The sequence below is a fragment of the Artemia franciscana genome, chromosome 15, assembly GCF_032884065.1.
Source record: "Artemia franciscana chromosome 15, ASM3288406v1, whole genome shotgun sequence".
Taxonomy (NCBI): Eukaryota; Metazoa; Arthropoda; class Branchiopoda; order Anostraca; family Artemiidae; genus Artemia; species Artemia franciscana.
This window is the reverse complement of record NC_088877.1, coordinates 38,049,659-38,072,775: the sequence shown is the minus strand read 5'-3', so window position 1 is coordinate 38,072,775 and position 23,117 is coordinate 38,049,659. Positions and strand designations below refer to the sequence as shown.

At 34.4% G+C, this 23,117-nt stretch overlaps 1 protein-coding gene across 1 annotated transcript; it reads left to right on the top strand.

Annotated features, from left to right (window-relative positions):
- Positions 1–1,734: 1,734 nt before the first annotated feature.
- Positions 1,735–22,157, top strand: LOC136036438 (large ribosomal subunit protein eL34-like). The gene is made up of 4 exons (XM_065718674.1): positions 1,735–1,838; positions 7,720–7,784; positions 15,498–15,695; positions 22,031–22,157. Exons 2-4 carry the CDS (start codon positions 7,720–7,722, stop codon positions 22,119–22,121), a joined length of 354 nt encoding a protein of 117 aa, XP_065574746.1. The 5' UTR covers positions 1,735–1,838; the 3' UTR covers positions 22,122–22,157.
- Positions 22,158–23,117: the final 960 nt, after the last annotated feature.

The following is a 23,117-nucleotide window of genomic DNA, read 5'->3' as shown; positions in this document are numbered from 1 at the left end:
ATGGCGAGGTGGATATTGACAGCATTCTTCTCGAATCTCAAGCTGGTATTGCCAAGCGTTTCTTGCTCGATGAGGAGAAAAAGCCGGAAAACCTTCTAGACATTGTCGACCATCTTCAGGTATTACCAGTGGCTTACTCAGAAGTAATTAAAGCACTTCGTATTGCTGCCACACATCCTGTGACAACAGCGAACAATGAGCGTTTGTTTTCTTGCCTAGAAATAGTGAAAAACTACCTGCGGTCTAGAACAGGAGATGACCGTCTCAGTCACCTCCTTTTGATATTTGCAGAGAAGGATTTAGTAAAAAATTGGGACTACGACCAGCTTGTTGACGATTTTGCAAAGATGAAACTTCGGCGGTTCCCCTTGTTATCTCGAGTGTTGTAATATTTTTTTTAACTTGTTATGTTTTTCCTTTATGTAAATATATTTGATCTGGAAGATTTCTGCTAAAGGAAAACCGAGATTTTGGTTACAACCCTCAGCATAGCAATGAAGATTACTTTCACGGACGTATTGTTTACTTAAATAAGAAAGTTTCTCGCTGAGGATTGTCAGCCTGTAGTCTGGTTGAATTTTCCACTTTCAGTTTAATCACTTAACCTCGTTGACTGTATTCTTCGCTGTTATAATTAATCTTAGAGGTCAGTGTGGCTGAGTTCCACATTCGGTTACAATGCATTTCCAAACAACACACGGGTGCTGAAAATGCGTTTTTAGTTAGAATATTTGATCGATGTGCTGCCAAAACCCGCATTTTTTTTACGTGACACGAAGTGAATCGGGGGGGGGGGGCAGATGGAGTTCATGCCCACCCAAGATTTGGCCCAAATGGCGCCTCTGGGCAAATCATCCGATGCTTTCCTTGTGCGTCTCAAAAAATTCTCCAGGTGCCCATTTAAAGCTGAGTTGACTCTGGCTGAGCTTACAAAGTCAAATCCCAGTCTCCCGTTCCGAGCCAAATAGCTAGCGACACAAAAACTCGAACCCCTGTCCTCACGGACAAAAATATTTCAAGCTAATGCGCCACTACGATTATCACTTTTATCACATTTGTCATAGAGATATTTTATTCACTCCCTTTCAATTTGTTAAAATATTTTATAAATATCATTATGCCATCTGGTTGTATCTTCCACATCTTCGGCAAATTTATTCATGTTTTTCGCTTCACACCTCCTTAACTCATGGTTTATCTTCTTTCCTTACATTTATTTTATTTTAATATGGTCCATTACTCAAGTTTTTTAGGTTCCAAGTCTCTCCTTTTACTTACTAAGCTTAAAGTATTTTCATTAATATTTCTCGCCACGTTTCGAAATTCACTCTCTGAGACATCATCTACTATTTCAAAAGCTATTTTACTAAAATTGTTCCATCCATCTTCTACGTTGTCAACTTTTAGTTTCTCTAGTTTATCTGTTCTTGGAAATTTTGTCTCAAATTGTCTTCCTCATCGCCAAGATATTGATGATCAGCTTGTTTAATATGCTTTTAAAGAAAAAAAGGAAACTAGATTCTAAAAACAACATGGGAAAACATAACCGTTAACCCAGAGTCACTTCAATTGAATAAAGTTAAATCTATGACTGGATACCGGAACAATTTGCGGTAATCTTGTTTCCATTCTTCTTTTTAATATCGATGGATATACTTATATATGTTGCCTTTATTTTTTTCAGCCTGCTTAATGTAGTTGAGTTGCTGTCTAGTTTGAATCTGCTTGCGTGCTATCTATTCGAACTTAAAAATAAAAAAGCAAATGTTGAAATATTAAAACATTTCTTGAAGAAGTAGAAGTTACATTTAAAATAATTTGGCCCATAAACTTGAAAAGTACGTTATCCGATTTGATCTTCTAACATATCTCATTTGATGAGTGTTGAATGGGTTCTAAAAGATTAACTGATCTCAGGATTATTTAATTTATGAATTAAGTAACTTTTAGCACCATTTAAACATGTAACTCAATTTGAGCGGCTAATTGATTAAGCAGCTCGAATAAGGGTTTAGATTAATAATAATTGCCATTCATGCGATTTGAGAAGCTCTAGAGGAATCTGTTTGTACAAAATAAAAACTTCTTAAAGGGGAATATAGTGACTTTAGAAGGAAGCATGCTGATTAAATAAAAACTCCGGTAAAAATCTAGTTAATTGACTTCTTGCTATCTCGGAAAAGGGTTTAAGGTAGGAAAATGAAACTATCAGGGATGGGTCTACAGGCTAAATTATGTCCGGGAAGGTATTTTAAAGTACACACCTCATCTCCTTCTCCCTCTTAGAGGGCCCTGAAATTTGCCTACATGACAGGTCTATTACCTATTGAAATTGTGACAAAACAACATTTTACTTTAATTTTCAGTTACTAGTTGCTTTTTCTCTGCCTTTAGTTCTGAAAATGCAATTCCTGATATTTGTGTAAAATTTTTAGCCATATCAATGGTTTTTCAAAATTTAGGAAATGTATTTTGCACATATTTACAACCTTATAAAATGAAATTGAGCAAAGTTATGAAGCTGAAAACAATTTTATTGTATTTCAATTAACCTGAAGATCTATTTTGCAAGATTTCACTTTTATAACACACATATTTTTAAAGGTCATCAAAGGTCACGACCCTCTGGAGGGAGAAGGAGTAGAGGTAGTTGCTTCAAAACACCTTCCTGGGATATACTTTAGTCTGTAGATTCACCCCTGAAAGTTTCATTTTTCTATTCTAAACCCCTTTCTAAGATAGCAAGAAGTCAATTAACCAGAATTTTACCAAACTCCTTCAGTTCACTTATGTAGGCCTATGCTCTTACCTAATATCATAGGCTAGTCCAGATTGGGGTTGGTGACCCCAACCTGATGATGATCCAAGACTCAAAGCTTGTTTTTGTTGTCAAAATAAACTTTAACAGTTATCAGCTCAAATATTTGACCTACAAATAAAGTGAACATACCACTTGATGCCATTTTTATGCTCTTTCTGAATATAATAATGGCTCTTTTTGCAAATTAAATTGTAATTTTAGTTAATAATAATAATATAATTTATAATCTAGGAGCCCATTTAGGACCCTTGAAAATAATAATTTTTTATATATTATATAGGCCTATTGGTTAAAACATTGGTTTCAAACTTATCTGTTTGGTTACTTGAAAATTGTTGTTTCAACTATATTTTAGAAAACATCAAATTCAACAGAAGAAACATGGCAGATAGAAAAATAGAGAAATTGTTTTGAATTTTTTATCCAACTTAATTTTGTCAAACCAAAGCTTGTGGATTATATAACTGACTAAATAGATTTTATAATGAAATAGTAAGTTTTAAACCAATGTTTTAACCCTCTTTATACTAATCAACCATAAAAAATTCTATTGTTCAAGAGTTCAAAAAAGGTTCAACAGTGAATTTGCAAGACAAGGAATTATACTAAAAAAGGGTCAATTTTTTGTTGTTCATATTTTCAACTTACAAATAAATTGAACGTGCCACTTGATGCCTTTTTTTATGTTCTTTACAACAAAATATTTCTAGTTTTTGGGTATTAGAAATGCTTTAAGCATTGGTCTCAAATTTACTGTTTCATTATAGATCCATCCATTTTTTTAATGTTATATAATCCACAAGGACTGATTTTCCATGATTGAGTTGAATGAATAAATTTTACAGTATTATGCTGTTTTCTTCTTTCTTGATACCAATTTTTTAACTGCTCAAATGTTTACCAGGTAGTCTAATCCACTCTTAAAGCTAAACCATTATAAAATCATAATCATTCCACCCAGAAAACAAAGTGTTTTACCAGTAGAAATCTTTTAAAATCTGTTAAAATCTTCAATATAAAAATCTTTTAAAAAAAATATTGTTGAACTTTTTAACCATACACAACACTCACAATTTCTGATTGACAATGGTAGAGTCTATCCTTGACCATACATTTAAAGCTAAAGTTTGATCTTGGAAAATGCTGCCTAATCTTCAACACAGTATCTCAAAGTTAAAAGAGTATTTGAAAATCTGGGGTAGATTTATTCTAATAGGGTAAAATACCTCTTTTTGGTAAAGAACACTTTCCTTTGGCATTCCAGAAAAATAGTGATGGGCTATTGGACCATCCCCATTTTCCTACAGCATGATGCAATGGAAGGGTAGTAGTAAGAGCCCTGCCTTCTTGGTGAAATTTTCACCAATAATTTGTCAGCTTAATTTAAAAATATGGTCTCTGTTTTGAGAAGTAATTAAAAGAATAATATCTTTGTGATTTATAGATTAGATACCAGCAATAAAAGTAACATTTTAAGAATCAGAAAAAAAAGTCAGAAAATTTTCTATTAATATGTGAACAAACCTGAAACACTGAAAGGATATATATGTCAAAATAGGATTTACATTTAACACATTCTAGCATATAGTCTAGGCTATTTTTTCTGTTTTGAAATCCTTTTGTCCTTACAAACAGTCCAGAAATTTTTCAAATTTGTTTTCAAGCCTTGTTTTCAAATTTTGTGAACACTTATATTGTTTCTTCAAATTGTTAGCAAAAGTTTTTGCTAAGTAACAACTGTTTATAAAATGTCTCAACAAAAACTGCTATTTATCTTTGTTGGCTAACATTTAGAAGTTAGAAAAAAAAACTTATAGTCCTAGGATATATATAAAGCTAAAAAGGAATACCAAAACAGTGTGGTTTTTGCTTCATTATATACAACACACTTCTATTAATCAGAAAATAATGTTTTGTTCCATTGTTATTAACCTTTTGAAAACATTGTTAGTAGATTTGAAATGCTTTTGCAGTGACTACAAAAGTGTCAGGATGTATAAATAATTGATAGTCTAAATATATAATTAAGGGTTATATCTAGGACCATCAGACAAGGAGGGCAGTGTGCATTATTTTTGTTACCAATTTACACCAATATGAATGATTAAAAACAGTATTTTAAGATTTTTAGAATGTTAAATTGCCTTTTTAATTAATTTATTTAAATCAAGTTTCAATAAGATTTGATTTTCCAAGTACAAGAATATCTCTATAGGAACCAAATTAACTACTATAAGATAAGGAATATAAAACTACTTTTTGGATTTTGAACTTAATACAACACACCCAAAATTAAAGTACATGTGAAAAGATTAGAAATCATTACAAATCAACACCAAAAAAGATTAGAAATCATTACAAGAAAAGGTCACAGAAAAGTTTACAAATCATTAATTGCAACATGGCAACAAGAGAAACTTATCTGTGCTACCCATAGAGGTTCTATGGGTACTGTGGTCAGTATAATGTACTGACCACATCAAGTAAACATCTTACTTCATAATATGAAGAATAATCATATTAGCACATTTTACATTCAGTCTCACTATACTTTACCTCTCCCCCTAATATGCAAATATATAGCCCAAATTATATATTTGCAGTGCATTTGTACAGTTGATCCAGTTTACAGGTACATAAGTTAAAACAACTGAGATGTACTGGGAGAATATATAGGAAACATATAATTTGCACTACATATTTGTACATCAGGGGGGTTTACAAAATAATATTTCTAAGTTAACGTCTGATCAAAAGGACATTTATGATAAGATAATGCTTCTTTTTGGATGTGACAGGAAGTACTGGTAAAACGTTTGTGATAAAATTGATTCTGGCATCAATTTGATCAAAAAATGACATAGCATTGGCAATTGCATTGTCCTGAATAGCTGCAATGTTGCTGCCTTGTGGAAGAACTGCTCATTCTGCTTTGAAATTGCCTCTGAATTTGCATTCTACAGAAACTCCCACATGCAATATTTCCAAATCATCTGGGATGGGTAAAGTATTGCAGCAATGCAAACTTCTTATCTGGGACAAGTGCACAATGGCACACAAAAAATCACTTGAGGCTCTGGATCAATCATTGCAAGATTTGCAAGGAAATTCGAAACCCTTTGGCAGCACATTAATATTGCTTGCAGGAGATTTCAGGCAAATATTACCTATAATACATAGATCAACCCCTGCAGACGAAATGAATGCTTGCCTGAAAAATTCTAATTGATGGGCACATGTAAAGACATTAAAATTAACTACAAATATGCATGTCCAATTGCAAAACAATGACTCTGGTCAAACATTTTCAGATCAATTGCTGGCAATTGAAAACAGAAACCTCCCAGTAGACTCAATTTCAGGACATATACAACTGCCTGCTGATTTCTGTAATTTAGTGACTTCCAAAAATGCATTGGTTGAAAAGGTATTTCCAAATATTCTAACCAATTATAAAAATCATAAATGGCTAAGTGAACAAGCAGTTGTGGCAGCTAAGAATAAAGACGTCCACAAAATCAACAATATTATTTTGACCAAGATTCAAGACCAGGCAGTCCTTTACAAGTCAGTCAACACAGTTTTGGAACCAAATGGAGCAGTTAATTATCCATATCAATTTTTAAATTCCCTGGATCTGCCAGGGTTTCCACCACATGTGTTACAACTAAAAGTAGGCATAATAATAATACTGGTATGAAATATCAACCCACCAAAGCTTTGCAATGGCATGCGACTTGCTGTAAAAAAAAAAAAAACAATGGAAAATGTAATAGAGGCAACAATCTTGACAGGGCCTTTTGAGGGTGAGGCTGTTCTTATTCTTTGCATTCCCATGATTCCAACGGATCTGTCTTTTCAATTTAAAAGATTGCAATTCCCAATTTGATTAGCATTTGCAATCACCCCCAACAAAGCTCAAGGGCAATCATTAGAAAAATGTGGTATAGGTCTTAATGCAGATTGTTTTTCCCATGGACAATTGTATGTTGCATGTTTGAGGGTCGGTAAACCTGACAATCTATTTATATGTACAGCCAATGGGACAGCAAAGAATGTTGTATATTCGCAAGTTTTATGTAGTTAATTTGTATTGTATATGTATATCTATCTATCTATATAAAAATAAGTTGTATGTATGCATGTTTGTTTGTTTGTAAAAAGAGCATTTGCATATGACGTCATTATAAGTATATAAGGCTTTGTATATGCACAGACAATGGGACAGCAAAGAATGTTGTATATTTGTAAGTTTTACATAGTTAAAAACATATATATATATATATATATATATATATATATATATATATATATCTATTGGTATACACAGGTAGGACATAGGGACACAACTACAATGGCGCGTAACGACTTACGCGCGCAGGGGCGGGGGCGAAGCGCCCCTACCAACTAGGTGTTGGTGTGGCGTGAAGCACCACACCAATAGCTAGTAGTTTATATAATAGTTATATTTTTCTGGGTAGGGGGGGGGGAGGGCTGGCCTGCTAATACTAAATTTTAACTAGAATGTTACAACAGTAGATTTTTCAACAATAAGCCTACCTTACAGTAAAATTTAAAATTGTGTAATGAAATAGCAAACAAAAAAAATGCATATGTTTGGCCTAAAAACAGTCCAGTGCATAGGCTCCAACTTCTCAGAGAAATGGAGGCCCAAGTAACCCCTAAATTTCAAAAGCATTCAAAATTAACTTTCAGTATATTGGTGTCTGATTAAACTTGGGAATGGATGGTAGTCTCTTCTCAAAAAATTATAATAAAAGTTTTATCTAAGTTAAAAAAAAAACGAATAAGAGCTAATCTAGTGTAAGATATTTCTTAGAAATTGTAGAATCAAGTTTGTTTTTATGCTGTGGAGTTTCTATTGAATTTGCTTTCAGATGGTTCAGAGACTCACATATAGAAGACGTCTGTCTTACAACACCCCAAGCAACCAGAGGCGAATGTAAGTAAAAATTTATTCAAATTAAATGTTCAAGAAGGTGTTAATTGACCATTTACTGAGTTGCAGTTTCAATTTCAGGGCAACATATCAATTGTTCCTGGATTTTTTTTTAGAGCATCTGTGCATATTTAGGAGGGGTGTAATCAAAGGACAAGAACTGGATAAATAGTGAAAATTATCCAGAAAAGAACTCAAACTAAAATCACTAATCATGTTTGAGTGCTTCAACCGTTGCTTTGGATTGATGTTATCTGTGAAACATTACAATTTTTACATAAGCCTGAAGCAGTAACTTGCACCAAAAGAAAAAGAAATTTATATCATATGATTTATTAATTTCAGATATATCATTGTGTTCATATGTATTTGTAATAGGTAATATCTGATTTAATTAATATATGTATCATTATATTCATTAATTCTATATATATTTACTAAGTGAAAATTGTGATACTATTTTGACTTTTTCTTTGAGAATGATCTAAATTTAGTTTAAAAACAGGAAAATATTCCTATTATTCATTGTTTTTATCTTGCTTTTTAGTATATATTTTAATTAAAAAAGTGCCAAGCAAATTTCAAATTATTATACAACAGATGATTAAAACTGAATATTCTCTTCTTGTTGTTAAATTGATTCTTCTTTTGCAGTAACATAAGGGGGTTCTATTGGGAATGGAAAATGCTACAGATGATTGTTGCCATGCCCCCTCCTATGATAAAGATGTGTATAGTCACTTGTTGCTAGCAAGGAGGACACGTTTTTACTTGCTAGTTCCAAACATCAAGATTTTCTACCCCATATTGCAAATTCATTAGTTTGCTTCAGGAAGAAGGACAAATTAGTGTCAGTACCTCGCAGAATTAACCTGTTCAAAGTGGCGTCTTTTTTTTGGGGGGGGACTGGAGGGGGCAATGGTCATACAATAATTTGGAGAGAAAACCCTTGCCCTTTGACTCTCTGGATGTAGACCCCTCTTGTCCCCTCTTTCCCTCCAATAAAAATGCTTCAGCTATGCCCTATTTTTATTATTATAAAAAGACTGCAAAACCTGTTTTGATGAAAATTATTTTGATGACCATATAAATTTTTGAAATTTTTCATTGAAACAAAAAGATATATAGGTATACATAAGGCTAATAAATTGGAGAGAACTTTAAAAGGATTAAAAAGTTTCTTCCCAGAGGGGCAATTGAAAATTTAATTGGGCAGGAATAAAAAAATGGTTAAAAATTAATGTGTTTTGTGCTAATTTAGGAATTGTTGGGTAAGAACAGTAATTCTAAAATTTCTCATCCACTCATAAAAACAAATATGGAGCTACATGTTGTCAAAATCTTTAGTGAGTTCCAAAAAGATTAAAAATTTTTTTTCTGGAGAGAAACCCTCCTTTTGATTATTCTTATAGTTGATTCCCTCCCTTCTACCATATGTACAGTCATAAAAATAGGGTTAAAGGAAGAAAATGTGTGATTCTAATGTAGGAATTTTGGGTACAGATAAGATTAATTATATTTCCTCTTTTCTTTGAAGAAAGGAATGTTCAACAGCTATAGTCAGTTTTCTATAAAAGAAAAATAAATTGATTCAAAGTAGATTAAAAGTTGATACATGTAATAATTGTATTTAATTTATTTGGTTCTAAGTATTTTTTCAATCTACTAATGATAGAAAAATTAATTGCAAAACGAATAGAGAAAAAACATTACAAAAAAATATATGCTTTCAAGACATTGGATTGTTGCAGATTGTTATTGCTGATATTCCTTAACTTTCTACTGAGCCTAGCAATTTATTAATAATGAATACTAGATTTTCAGTACCACAAATACTGAACAGTTTGAGAAAAACTTGATGATTGCAAACAGGCGAAAAGGATTTGGACAAAGCTTTCTATTTACCTCTGTTTTCAACAATTATTGGGTATACAACCTGAATGCTCATCCTTGAATCAGAAAGTAGCTGAGAAGAACAATCATCAGTTGTTCAAAATACTGATACCCAACCATGTAACTGATGTTATAGACTAGACAGAAACGGCACGATTAGCCTGCCAAGAGTGAAAGAGAAGGAAGTGAAAAGCCAAAAGCAAAATACTCACACTTCTCAATATGTAATTTTCAACAAAGTAATTAGCAGTTTTGGAAAGGCTGTCTCTATTTCTGATGATTGCGAAAAGTCATCAGCATTTGCTAAATATGTAGTGGCACGGCACGGTTTGCGTGCCAATGGTGAAAGAGAAGGAAGTGAAAAGCCAAAAGTAAAATACTCACACTTATCAGTATGTAATTTTCAACAAAATAATTAGCAGTCTCGGAAAGGCTGTCTCTATTTCTGATGAGTGCGACAAGTCATCAGCATATGTAAATATGTAGTAGCACGGCACGGTTTGCGTGCCACTGGTGAAAGAAAAGGAAGTGAAAAGCCAAAAGTAAAATACTCACACTTATCAATATGTAATTTTCAACAAAATAATTAGCAGTCTTGGAAAGGCTGTCTCTATTTCTGATGATTGCGACAAGTCATCAGCATATGCTAAATATGTTGTGGCACAGCACGGTTTGCGTGCCAAGGGTGGAAGAGAAGGAAGTGAAAAGCCAAAAGTAAAATGCTCAGACTTATCAATATGTAATTTTCAACAAAATAATTAGCAGTCTTGGAAAGGCTGTCTCTATTTCTGATGATTGCGACAAGTCATCAGCATATGCTAAATATGTTGTGGCACAGCACGGTTTGCGTGCCAAGGGTGGAAGAGAAGGAAGTGAAAAGTCAAAAGTAAAATGCTCAGACTTATCAATATGTAATTTTCAACAAAATAATTAGCAGTCTTGGAAAGGCTGTCTCTATTTCTGATGATTGCAACAAGTCATCAGCATATGCTAAATATGTTGTGGCACAGCACGGTTTGCGTGTCAAGGGCGGAAGGGAAGGAAGTGAAAAGCCAAAGGTAAAATGCTCAGACTTATCAATATGTAATTTTCAACAAAATAATTAGCAGTCTTGGAAAGGCTGTCTCTATTTCTGATGATTGCGACAAGTCATCAGCATATGCTAAATATGTTGTGGCACAGCACTGTTTGCGTGCCAAGGGTGGAAGAGAAGGAAGTGAAAAGCCAAAAGTAAAATGCTCAGACTTATCAATATGTAATTTTCAACAAAATACTTAGCAGTCTTGGAAAGGCTGTCTCTATTTCTGATGATTGCGACAAGTCATCAGCATATGCTAAATATGTTGTGGCACAGCACGGTTTGCGTGCCAAGGGTGGAAGGGAAGGAAGTGAAAAGCCAAAAGTAAAATGCTCAGACTTATCAATATGTAATTTTCAACAAAGTACTTAGCAGTCTTGGAAAGGCTGTCTCTATTTCTGATGATAGCGACAAGTCATCAGCATATGCTAAATATGTAGTGGCACAGCACGGTTTGCGCGCCAATAGTGAAAGAGAAGGAAGTGAAAAGCCAAAAGTAAAGTACTCACACTTATCAATATGCAATTTCCAACAAAGTAATTAGGAGTTTTGGAAAGGCTGTCTTTATTTCTGACGATAGCGACAATTCATCAGCATATGCTAAATGTGTAATTTTAGATATCTCAGAAAAAAAAATCAAAAGTATATTATTATTATTTCAGATTTGATCTTAAAGACTTTGTCAAATCCCTTTCCAAAATATTTTTTTTCGAAAATCAAACTTTTAACTTAAAGAAATAATGAAGAGTACATAATTGATAGTGGATGTTAGAATTGAGAGCTTTAGAAACATCAGTATGAAGAGTTTGCTTGTTTCAAGAATTATGCATCATAAGAGAAGAAGGGATCCAAAGAGTGTGGCTGCATTCTGCTCCAGGCAAAAAACCAAACTCTTTATATTAAAAATCGTATTTTTAAACAAAACAAAAATTAAGTGTGACAGATAATAAGAGCCAATAGTCAAAAACACTCTGTTCTAAGAAAAATAAAATTCCATACTGCCTCCGTTTTATCTTAGATTCAACATATGTTTAAACAGCTTCTGTCTTTTACTGTCAAGTGTTGCCAGTTAATAAACCCACTATTCCATATAATTACTTTGTTAATTCAAAGTATATTAAAAAAAATCTATTCTTTAGAAAAGCCAAATTTGTCCTCAAATCCTCTTGTGAGTATTGCCGTCTTTGGCATATACGACTTCCTAGCACGCCGATAAAGCTTCTTTTTAGGGCCATTTGTTACGCAAGGAAAAGAGGGAAGGGAATAATAGTTGCAACAGATTTGACTTGGTATTTTTTAACCTCAACGAATATATTCTTATCTATTAATACTTATAATGTTATAGTTATAACGTGTAATATGTGATGATATGTTATAGTGATACTAGTATGATGGTTTTAAATGAGGTTTAAATGAGGTAAAATGAGATAATAGTATGATGGTTTTAAATGAGGTGTCAATGCCCTGTATAATCTTGTTCCAATGTCTTCTTTGAGGTGTTATGATGGTTTCTAATATATTCTTATCTATTAATACTGATAATGTTATAGCTATAACATGTAATATGTGATGATATGTTATAGTGATAATAGTATGATGGTTTTAAATGAGGTGTCAATGCCCTGTATGACCTTGTTCTAATGTCTTCTTTGAGGTGTTATGATGGTATTGTATGAAATATTTCCATTGGTATTATTTGTGGCATGGTAAAAATACAATTCGAATAATTGTTTTAAGTCAATGTCAATAAAAATAAGAATTTTTAATGTTTTTCTGGTTCATTTTGTCAAAACGCAGATTTAATGGCCATATGCAGCAAAATCCAAACTCATAGTGTAGGACAGGCATGTCAGAATTAAGAAAATAAATTTTGATAAACTATATAACTAGACTCAAATGGAAACCTAAAAATTTGTTGTTTTTTTTTGGTGTTTTGAGGCTTCTTTTAAAAAAGACAAAAAAAAACAAAAAACAACAGGTTAATCGGCAATAGGGTTAGAAACTTATACATAAGAAAGAAAAAATATTAAGTGAATATTAAAATATTTAAACAGTTTTAAACGAGGTATTTGTTTTTGCTTGCTTGCCATAAAGGAAAAAAGTCTTTGACAGAACTCGAGTCTTCCATTAATTGAAGAATTTATGCAGTGTTGGTTGGTGTATTTATCTATACATTGTCAATTATTTTAGAACAAGGTGGTGTTTACCTAGGGTTAAATATTTAGGCTAGTCCTAAGCCTGAGTCATCCAACCTGAGGTGGTAAGGACATTTTCACGGAGATATTTAGCTGATACTAACCTCAATTCTGTTAGTACGGGACTCGGACGACGTCAATAAAGTGTCGGACGACGTGCAAACCATAAAGTATATGCCATTCACACAAGGATTTCACCTTTTGCTCTTTACAGTAATTTTTCATATAAAATAACTGGAATAATCAGAAATGGAGCTGTGAAAACCCTATTTTTCATCATTTTTTCCTTTTAATAATAGGTGGCTATATTTTTTATTTTGTCTAATCCTTATTCTTTTACCAAGCAAAGTGTTTAAACAAGTATATATAGACACTTATTTGTGAGTGGTTTATTTGAAACTTCCCATAGGTCTTGTGCTATTGGCTGAGATTGAACTTTTTTGAAAAGGTTAAATAAAGTTCAACTTTTTTCCAACAGCATTAAAGTCAACAAGTTATGCGAGATAAACGGTTTATTAACTTTGTGGGCAGCTTTATTAACTTTATTGACGCCGTGGGAGCCTCGCATAAAACGTATCTAATTGGCTAGGTTCGGCTACTTCAGATAAAAAAATGTCGTTAAAATGCCTATGCAGTTTTTTTTTCACGGCTAAGGATTGACGATGAAGCTATTTAACTAACTGACCTGATTAACCTCCTAAAGGCTTCAGTTAGCTTTGATTTCGCCTCTAGCTAGCTCTGCAATACATCTTCAATCGTTCTTACCTTTCATGTTCGTACCCATACCTTCATTTGTTCATTTATTTTTCTTTATTTTAGGGTTTTCCTTTTTTGTTTCTTTGCCTTTTTTGAATTAGTATGTTAATTTGGCATGAATGATCTCACCCCGGTCGTTTTTATGTCACTTGGTATTTACTAAGTGACAGCGATCGCAATTTCTGTTGGTCGGTCTGTCGATCCCCGGTTTTGCTATTTTGTGCACTTCCAGATAAGCTAGAACGATGAAATATGGTAGGCCTATCAGGGACCAGACCAGATTAAATTAGAAATAGTCGCTTCCCCGATTTGACTATCGGGGGGGGGGAGTGGAAGGACGATTAATTCAGAAAAATTGGAAAAAATGAGGTATTTTTTACATACGAACGAGTTATCGGATCTTAATGAAATTTTATATTTAGAAGGACCTCGTGAGCTCTTATTTTAAATTCCGACCGGATCTGGTGACATTGGGGGGAGTTGGTTGGGGACACCGGAAATCTTGGAAAACGCTTAGACTGGAGAGATCATAATGAAACTTGTTGGGAAGAAGCTCTTGGCTCTTCCGACCTCGTCACAAGTGCCATATGAGCTCATGGCTCTTGTTCAAGCCTTATTTTGCTTTGACGTGACTTGTTTTCCGCTCGAGTTTTTTTTTTATTTGTTTAAGTTGATCCTAAGAACCGCGACATTTTGAGTAAAATATGCTTCTTTTTTTACGGAATCTAAAAATAGGAACATTTGGGTTATCATTTGGAATATGTTCGTCCTCAATGCAATCACGAGGGGGGATGTCAGGGGTCGCTGGAGTTACTGCTGCTAACAATAAATATTCGAGCTCTTTTTGTTTTGTTTCCGTTATGTCTTTTCTCTGTTCCTTTATGTTTCCGTTTAGTTTACGGCATGTCATTTTTTTCCAGTCTGAACGTCTTGATTTTCAAACGCAAGATAACGATTTTGTTATTATTCGATAGCTAAGTGCGCTTTTTTAGAATGTGATACGTAATGAAAATTATTCATGATTCGTTAAGAAAAGGTAAAAATTTTCTATCTAATTAAGTTAAGATCATTCTCTGAAAAAAGGTAATGTCAAGATTTTTGCTTGAATGGATGGATTTGGAACTGTTGAAGGCAATAAAATAATAACCTTTTATAAATAATAAAAATAATAATTATGAAAGAATAAAATAATAACAATAACCTTTTTTTTGGCTGAAGTTACAGATGTGAGGTAGAATAAGAGATTAAGAAAATGCTATTACGAGCCCCGTAGGGCCGAATTCAAATCTTGGGCGAATCGGGTCAATAAATTAAAAAACAAAACAAAAAAAAAGAAAAGCAACGAAAATTGGAAGACTGTCAAAAAATGCCAAAACTAAAAATAACAGAAAAACGTTCATTCACTAATCATTTAAGTGAGATTGCCATATAAAAACGGTTAAAATTCTATAAAACAAACAAAAATGGGCCTGAACATATTCTTTTGGAACGGAAAAATGGGAATTTTAGTCAGATTCTCATATTCCAATGCACCATCATACGAAAAGCTAGAATGTCTAAAGAAATATGTTTCAAAACTATGGAGAAAATAATTAATTATTTTATTAATTAATTAATAAAATTTACTGAATAAGACCTTGATTAATTAATATAAAGATATTCATTAGTTAATAAATTTGTAGATAGTGAAGTGGGTAAGGGGCATGGATTAAAAAGGACAGGAAAATTAAGGTAACATAAACCTCAGTTTGTTTTGAAAGTTGTCGGCATTTTATTTTTATTTTTTTTTTCTAGTGTGCGGACTCCAGGTGGTAAACTTGTGTACCAATATAAGAAGAAACCCAAGTCAGTGCCAATTTGTGGTGACACCAAAGTCAAACTCAGGGGTATCAAGCCTGCCAGGTCCTATGAAAAGAGACGGTTCAGCCGAAGACTTAAGACTGTCTCTAGAGTCTATGGAGGTGTTCTCTCTCATTCTGCTGTTAAAGAAAGGTTGGTCGATCTAGGCTATTGTGCTGATTATGTTCCCATATCAGGGGTGCCAAGAAGTCCTGGTGGTGGGGACAATCTTTTTTTCCGATTTTATTATGGCACTTGGTATTAACCAAGTGACATATAGCAATCGCAAATTCTGTCGGTCCCGGTTTTGCTACTTTAGGCACTTCCAGGTAAGCTAGGACGATGAAATTTGGCAGGCGTATCAGGGACCGGACCAGATTAAATTATAAATACTCGGTTCCCCGTATTTTAACTTACGAACGGTTGATCGGATCTTAATGAAATTTGAGTTTGGAAGGATATCGTGTCTCAGAGCTGTTATTTAAAATTCTGACCGGATCTGGTGATATTGGGGGAAGTTGGGAGGTGGAACCTAAAATCTTGAAAAACACTTAAGAGTGGAGGGATCGGGATGAAACTTGGTAGGAAAAATAAGCACTAGTCCTAGATACATGATTGACATAACCGGAACGGATCCGCTCTCTTTGGGGTAGTTGGAGGAGGGGGGGGGGGGGTAATTCTGAAAAATTGAAAAAATGAGGTATTTTTAACTTACGAACGGGCGATCGGATCTCAATGAGATTTGATATTTAGAAGGATATCGTGTCTCAGAGTTCTTATTTTAAATCCCGACCTGGTGACATTGGGGGGGGGGGAGTTGGGAGGTGTAAACCTAAAACTTGGAAAACACTTAGAGTGGAGGGATCGGGATGAAACTTGGTGGGAAAAATAAGCACAAGTCCTAGATAGATGATTGACATAACCGGAAAGGATCCGCTCTCTTTGGGATAGTTGGGGGGGGGGGTTAATTCTGAAAAAATTAGAGAAAATGAGGTATTTTTAACTTACGAATGGGTGATCGGATCTCAATGAAATTTGATATTTAGAAGGATATCGTGTCTCAGAGCTCTTATTTTTAATCCCGACCGGATTTGGTGACATTGGGGGTGGGGGGGTTAATTCTGAAAAACTAAAAAAATGAGGTATTTTTAACTTACGAACGGTTGATCGAATCTCAATGAAATTTGATTTTTAGAAGAATATCGTGTCTCAGAGCTCTTATTTTAAATCCCGACCCAATGTGGTGACATTGGGGGGAGATTTGGGAGGGGGAAACCTAAAACTTGGAAAAAAGTTAGAGTGGAGGGATCGGGATGAAGCTTGGTGGGAAAATAAACACAAGTCCTAGATACATGATTGACATAACCGGAACGGACCCGCTCTCTTTGGGGTAGTTAGGGGGGGGGGTTAATTCTGAAAAAACAGAAAAAATGAGATCGGATCCCAATGAGATTTGATATTTAGAAGGATATCGTGTCTCAGAGCTCTTATTTTAAATCCCGACCGGATCTGGTGACATTGGGGGGAGATTTGGGAGGGGGAAACCTAAAACTTGGAAAAAAGTTAGAGTGGAGGGATTGGGATGAAACTTGGTGGGAACACAAGTCCTAGATACATGATTGACATAACCGGAACGGATCCGCTCTCTTTGGGTTAGTTAGGGGGGGGGGGGGGGTTAATTCTGAAAAATTAGAAAAAATGAGGTATTTTTAACTTACGAACGGGTGATCGGATCTCAATGAAATTTGATATTAAAAGGATATCGTGTCTCAAAGCTCTTATTTTAAGTCCCGACCGGATCTGGTGCCATTGGGGGGAGTTTGGGGTGGGGAAACCTAAAATAATGGAAAGCGCTTAGATTGGAGGGATCGGGATGAAACCTGGTGGGAAAAATAAGCAGAAGTCTTAGCTACGTGATTTACATAATTGGAACGGATCCGCCCTATTTGGGGGGGGGGTTAATTCTGAAAAATTAGAAGAAATGACGTATTTTCAACTTACGAAGGAGTGATCGGATCTTAATGAAATTTCATGTTTAGAAGGATCTCGTAACTCAGATCTCTTATTTTAAATCTCAACCGGATCCAGCGTATTTGGGGGGGGGGGCAGTCAGGGGTACCGGAAATATTTGAAAATACTTAAAAGCGGTGAGATCAGGATGAAACTGGATGGGGAGAATAAAAACCTGTCTAAGATACGTGACTGACATAACCGGACCGAATCTGCTCTCTTTGGTGGAGTTTGGGGGGGGGGGTGTAATTTTGAAAATTGAGGTATTTGTAACTTACGAAACGGTGACCAGATCTTAATGAAATTTGATATTTAGAAGGATCTTGTGCTTTAAAGCTCTAATTTTAAATTCCGACCAGATCCTGTGACATTGGGGGGATTGGAGGGAGAAACTGGAATTCTTGGAAAACGTAAAAATTGGGATATTTTTATCTTATGAATAGGTGATCGGATCTTAATGAAATTTGATAATCAGAAGGAATTCATGTCTCAAGAGCTCTTATTTCAAATCTCGACCAGATATTTTGACATTGGGGGAGTTGGAGGGGAAAATCTTTTAAAACACTTTGAGTGGAAGAATCGGGATGAAGCTTGGTGGATAGTATAAGCAAATGTCCTTGAAACTTGATTGACGGAACCGTACTGGATTCGCTCTCTTTGGGGGAGTCGGGGGGAAGGGTTCAGTGATTTGGCGAGTTTGGTGCTTCTGGACGTGCTAGGACGATGAAAATTGGTAGGCGTGTCAGGGAGCTGCACAAATTGGCTTGATAAAGTCATTTTCCCAGATTCGACCATCTGGGGGGCTAAAGGGAGAGGAAAAATTAGAAAAAATTAGGTATTTATAACATACGAGTGGGTGATCGGATCTTAATGTTTTGATATTTAGAAGGACATTGTGACTCAGAGTTCTCATTTTAAATCCTGACCGGCATTAAGTCTCTTATTTTCCTTTTGAATCAATCTATTGATTCATAGAATTTTGATAGAGCTCATACCATATGATCTTTTGGCTCTTAGCTCTTCATGCCTCGTCACAAGTGCAATATGAGCTCTTAGCTCTTGTTCAATTAAAAAAAAGCCCAAAAGAAGGTTTTTTTTTCAAAATCTATCGGGGTAGGGGAGGGGGCTGGCACTTATGTTCTCTACTGTTATATCTACCATGTTTTGCATTGCTGAACAATGAGCCAAGTCTAGAAATAGTAGCTATAGAGTTAGAAATTCTATGTTTGCCAGATGTCAGTTCTTTGTTTATAGTTAATGAAACTTTAATTTTCATTGGGGGAAGGGGTTACTTTTGAATCGAATTTTAGTTGTAACAATAACTAAAATAGTATGTTTTTAGATTGCACCTTTATGGCTTATCTGAGAAATGGTGATTAAATTTCGAAGATTATTGCAAATTAGAAAAAAATACAGATGATATTGTGATATTAAACGGAATTTGGCAATAAGAATATTCGGTATAAACTAGTTAAATTAGGAACCTTAATTAAACTTAGTATATTCAATTTAGATAACCAAGAAATAGAGCATTCGCTTTTTAAATGTGTTTTTACACACACATTTTTTTGGGCTTAAAATTTCATGCAAAAGCACTCATCAGGTTTTTTGTGCTCTTTTAGTAGCTCAAAATTTGACATCTCAATTCATATGTGAGTATGGCATGTATCAAGGTATTGTGATTTGCTGCCAACAATGTGTCACAAAATTGAACCAGTTGAGTTTAATCTATGCTTTTTAACTTAGAAGTGCAGATTAGTGACCTCTTTTTTGGGTTAAATTAATTTTAGTTAAATATTTTGTAAATATTAATCGAGCAATGCTTCGGCTGTGATTATTAAAGTTGCGGCAAGCGCCATTTTGTAACTTTTCAAGGGAGCAAAAAAAGGGAAAAAGTTTGTTGACTTTGGATGTTTCGAAAGATGAGACTAATTGAGATAAAAAGAAGTTATTCTAAACCAACTTTTTATGCTCTTTTCAATGGTATAAATTAAATTTAAATATTCGGGGCGAATTCAAAATTATTCCTTTTTTCATTTGATATTAGATTAAAATTATTTCATTTAATATTTCGTTCTATGGCATATGTCTTCTTTTTCCTATAGAGTAAAGTGTCCTATTCTGTGAAAAGTATTCTGAGCGAATTTAAAATTCATCTATTCTTGGTGTATGTCTCCTTTTTCCTTTACAAAAGAGAAGACAAATGCCCCCACAGACAATCCTCTTTTGTCAAAGCTGGGATATGTCTCTTTTTTTGATTCGTAGCGGTACAAGATAGGACAATTCTGACCGCACTGTTCGATTTCTCGTGCTGAGTTTATACACGACACATACATAACTCATTTTCGACCAAAATGGCATATGTCCCACTTTCAATTATCACAGCCAAATTGTATATCTGTAAGTTTTATTTTCTCGGAAGCGGCACTAATTCTTTCTGAAAATCGGCATGCTACAATTTTCCAGTTCGAAAGGAAAAGAAATCTAGACTTTGGGGAATTCTCCTCCCATACTCCTTAATGTATCTCTTAAATCGTCAGTTGACCGAAATTAGAGACCCTGATAGCTCTCCAAATGAATCATCTTTGGTTGCTTCTTTTTCCTCGGGAAAATGGAGGGCTCCCCTGGGAATATATATAACGATAAAGGGTTTCAAGGATTTGATATCAACAGTTCCTTAGTTTATGGCATCTTTGTAGGTTTGTAATTGGTTTTGCGCCACATATTGTTGACGTCGAAAATTTTGATGGTGTTGTTCTTCCAGCGTAATATTTCTTTCTTCTTCACTTTCGTTTTGAATCGTTCTTATTTTTGCTCTCGCGCGCCTTTAGTAAAGATACTAATTACAGTTGGTATTTTATACTTAGCTTTGTTCCTTTGTAATGTTGCATTCGTCATAGACACTAAAATGATACAGTCACTATTGAGGCAAATATCTATCATGACGAATCTGGGCTGTTCGAATGTATTCATAAATATGATTTCATTATTATGAATTTTTTTCAAAATTAAGGTTCCTAACGAATTTTCGCAAACTTCCGGCCCATATAGATAGTTTTTTCAGGCCAGAATATCCCAGGATGCCAAATTTCCCGAAAAATACATGCACAATTATTGTTCGTAGCAATATAGTTGTTCGTTTTATGCTGTGAAAAAACGATCTAGATATGTCGTGACTTCGAGATATTCCATTTAGGACCTTTTTTTTGGGAGGGGGAATTTCATACGAATGACGTCACAAATGTCCAGACGTCCAACATTCTATGGTATTGTGTATTTGTACCCCTTGGAAAAAATCTCTTGTTTCCCATCCACCCCTCCCCCCTCGAAAAAATATTGGATGAAGCTCTTACTTGTTATATTTGTTGGAACTAAAATTAAAATTTTACTTTTGAAATGAATTTGACTTTATCCTTTTTAATGTATAAATTTGTTGGTTCTCTCAAGTTTCACTCACTTGTTCTGTAAAGCATATTCGGGTAATGCTATTTACTATGAGGTCTCAATGGGCTTTAGGAGCTAATTAGCGTTAAGAAAAATTTATTATTTGCTTGTTGCCCTCATTTTGCAACGGTCAATAACCGGAATTCGAATCCTTAGATGCTAATAATGAGTAAAAGGGCCCAATAGTTATGTTCCTTCTGCATTTACAATACTGAGAATGGAGATTTTATTTCTTAATTAATAGTTTCGAAAGAAAATACGAACAGATAATTAATTATAACTGTCTCATATACTGTTGTATCTATTTGTGAAAAATAAAATTGAGCTAAATTGTTAAATTCCTGGAAGCCAATTTGAATCTGATTTAAATCGACTGGATCCTGATTTAAATTAATATTTGATTCTGCTAGGAGTTATATTGGTATTTTGAACGATTTTCCTGAGTTCATTTAGCTATATTTTGGCTCGGAAACAGGCGTTTATGTTGTATCATATTTGACGCAGGCCCAATCCTAGTAATGATGGTTCTCAGGGCAAAATTAATTAAGTGCCCCCTTCCGATTCAAATGTAAGCAAAAAAAAAGTCGAATCAAAGTGACAAATTTGAGCAAAATAGGCAACCTTCCTTTGAAAAGCGCAGATTTGATGTGTTTAATTGGAAATTCATCTGTTAACATGATTCAATTTTGAGGGAATCAATAGGGAGGAGGGGCATGGTGGGCGATTTTTTAATTGATAAAAAAATCGGGAGAACAAAAATACCCTTAGTGTCCCAGATTCTCAAAAATTCCCTTTTTGTGTCAAAATTTTTAAAAAGAACTATCTTCCGGTTTTGTCCTCTTTTTCTCTATTTTAGCCTCCTATCTCTGTTTTGCTCTCTCCCCTCTCTCTGTTTTGCTCTATCTCCTTCTCTCTCACTGTTTTTCTCTCTTCTCTTTCTCACTTCCTTCTCTCCCACTTTCTAACGGCCTTCGTCCTCTTCTGCATATTTTCCTCCTTATTTACATGTTTTCTTATGTTATTTTTTTTTTCAGGATCGTGAGAGCATTTCTTATTGAAGAACAGAAGATTGTTGTTAAAGTATTGAAGGCACAACAGGGTGCTACCAAGGGCAAGAAAGAGTAACCTTTTGTGTTAAGCTAAATAAACTTGACACTTCAATTTTTTTTTATATATATATATAAGGTTTAGAAGCAAATCTTATACTAGTTGTACTTGACTAACCGCTACTATCTGACTGGATATTAACTGACGCTTCATTTATATTGAAAATGGCTGAACCAGATTCAGCTAAATAATCAAATTCAGTCGTAGTGCTTGTAAGGAAGACAACTTCGTCTTCAGCTTCCTCTCCACTTGAAATTAAGTTTCCTGATCCGTCAATACTTTCATTATAAATACTAGCTACATCAGTTCCCAATTTTTCACTATTGGGAAATTGTATTCCATCAACAACAAAGTCACCGGATCCAGTACCCATTAGCACGTCTTTAATAGACTCCTCAATAATCCCACTACCTAGCTCCCTAGATGTCCCCATGTGTCTCTTAGATGTCCCCATAGTGGATGTAAAACAGAACAGGTTGTTTAGTAGTAGCTTGCTCCTGAAAACACATTTTGGTATTTTGATAATTATTTTAGATTAAGACAGATGTCAAACTGTATAGTAACCATATTTCCAGTACACTGGAGTGTTGATGGTGAAAACAACTAAACCCTCAGGGACTTTTACATGTGCAACTAAGCTTCATGATGAAAGTCTGTATGATCAAAACTTAGATACAGGACAGAGGCTGAGTCAACCCTTTCTCTCAAGTTTGGCCCCGAGAACACCTTTCATGAACCTATTACTTTTATATATAGATAGATAGATTTATTCACACGAAAGCCCAATCGGGCCATGGTGACATACACAAAACAAGTAGAAAAAACACAGCAACAAAACATAGACTGAAAAGACACTAAAACTAATTATGCAAGAAATCATCACGATACCTCATACCGAACTCTCCAATATTATTTATTCTTAAGTAACACCTACTTCTCAAAATTTCCAAAATTCAATAATTCTACTCTAGAATTCTTTGATCTAATTGTTATAAATAGTAGGAGTTGCCTTGC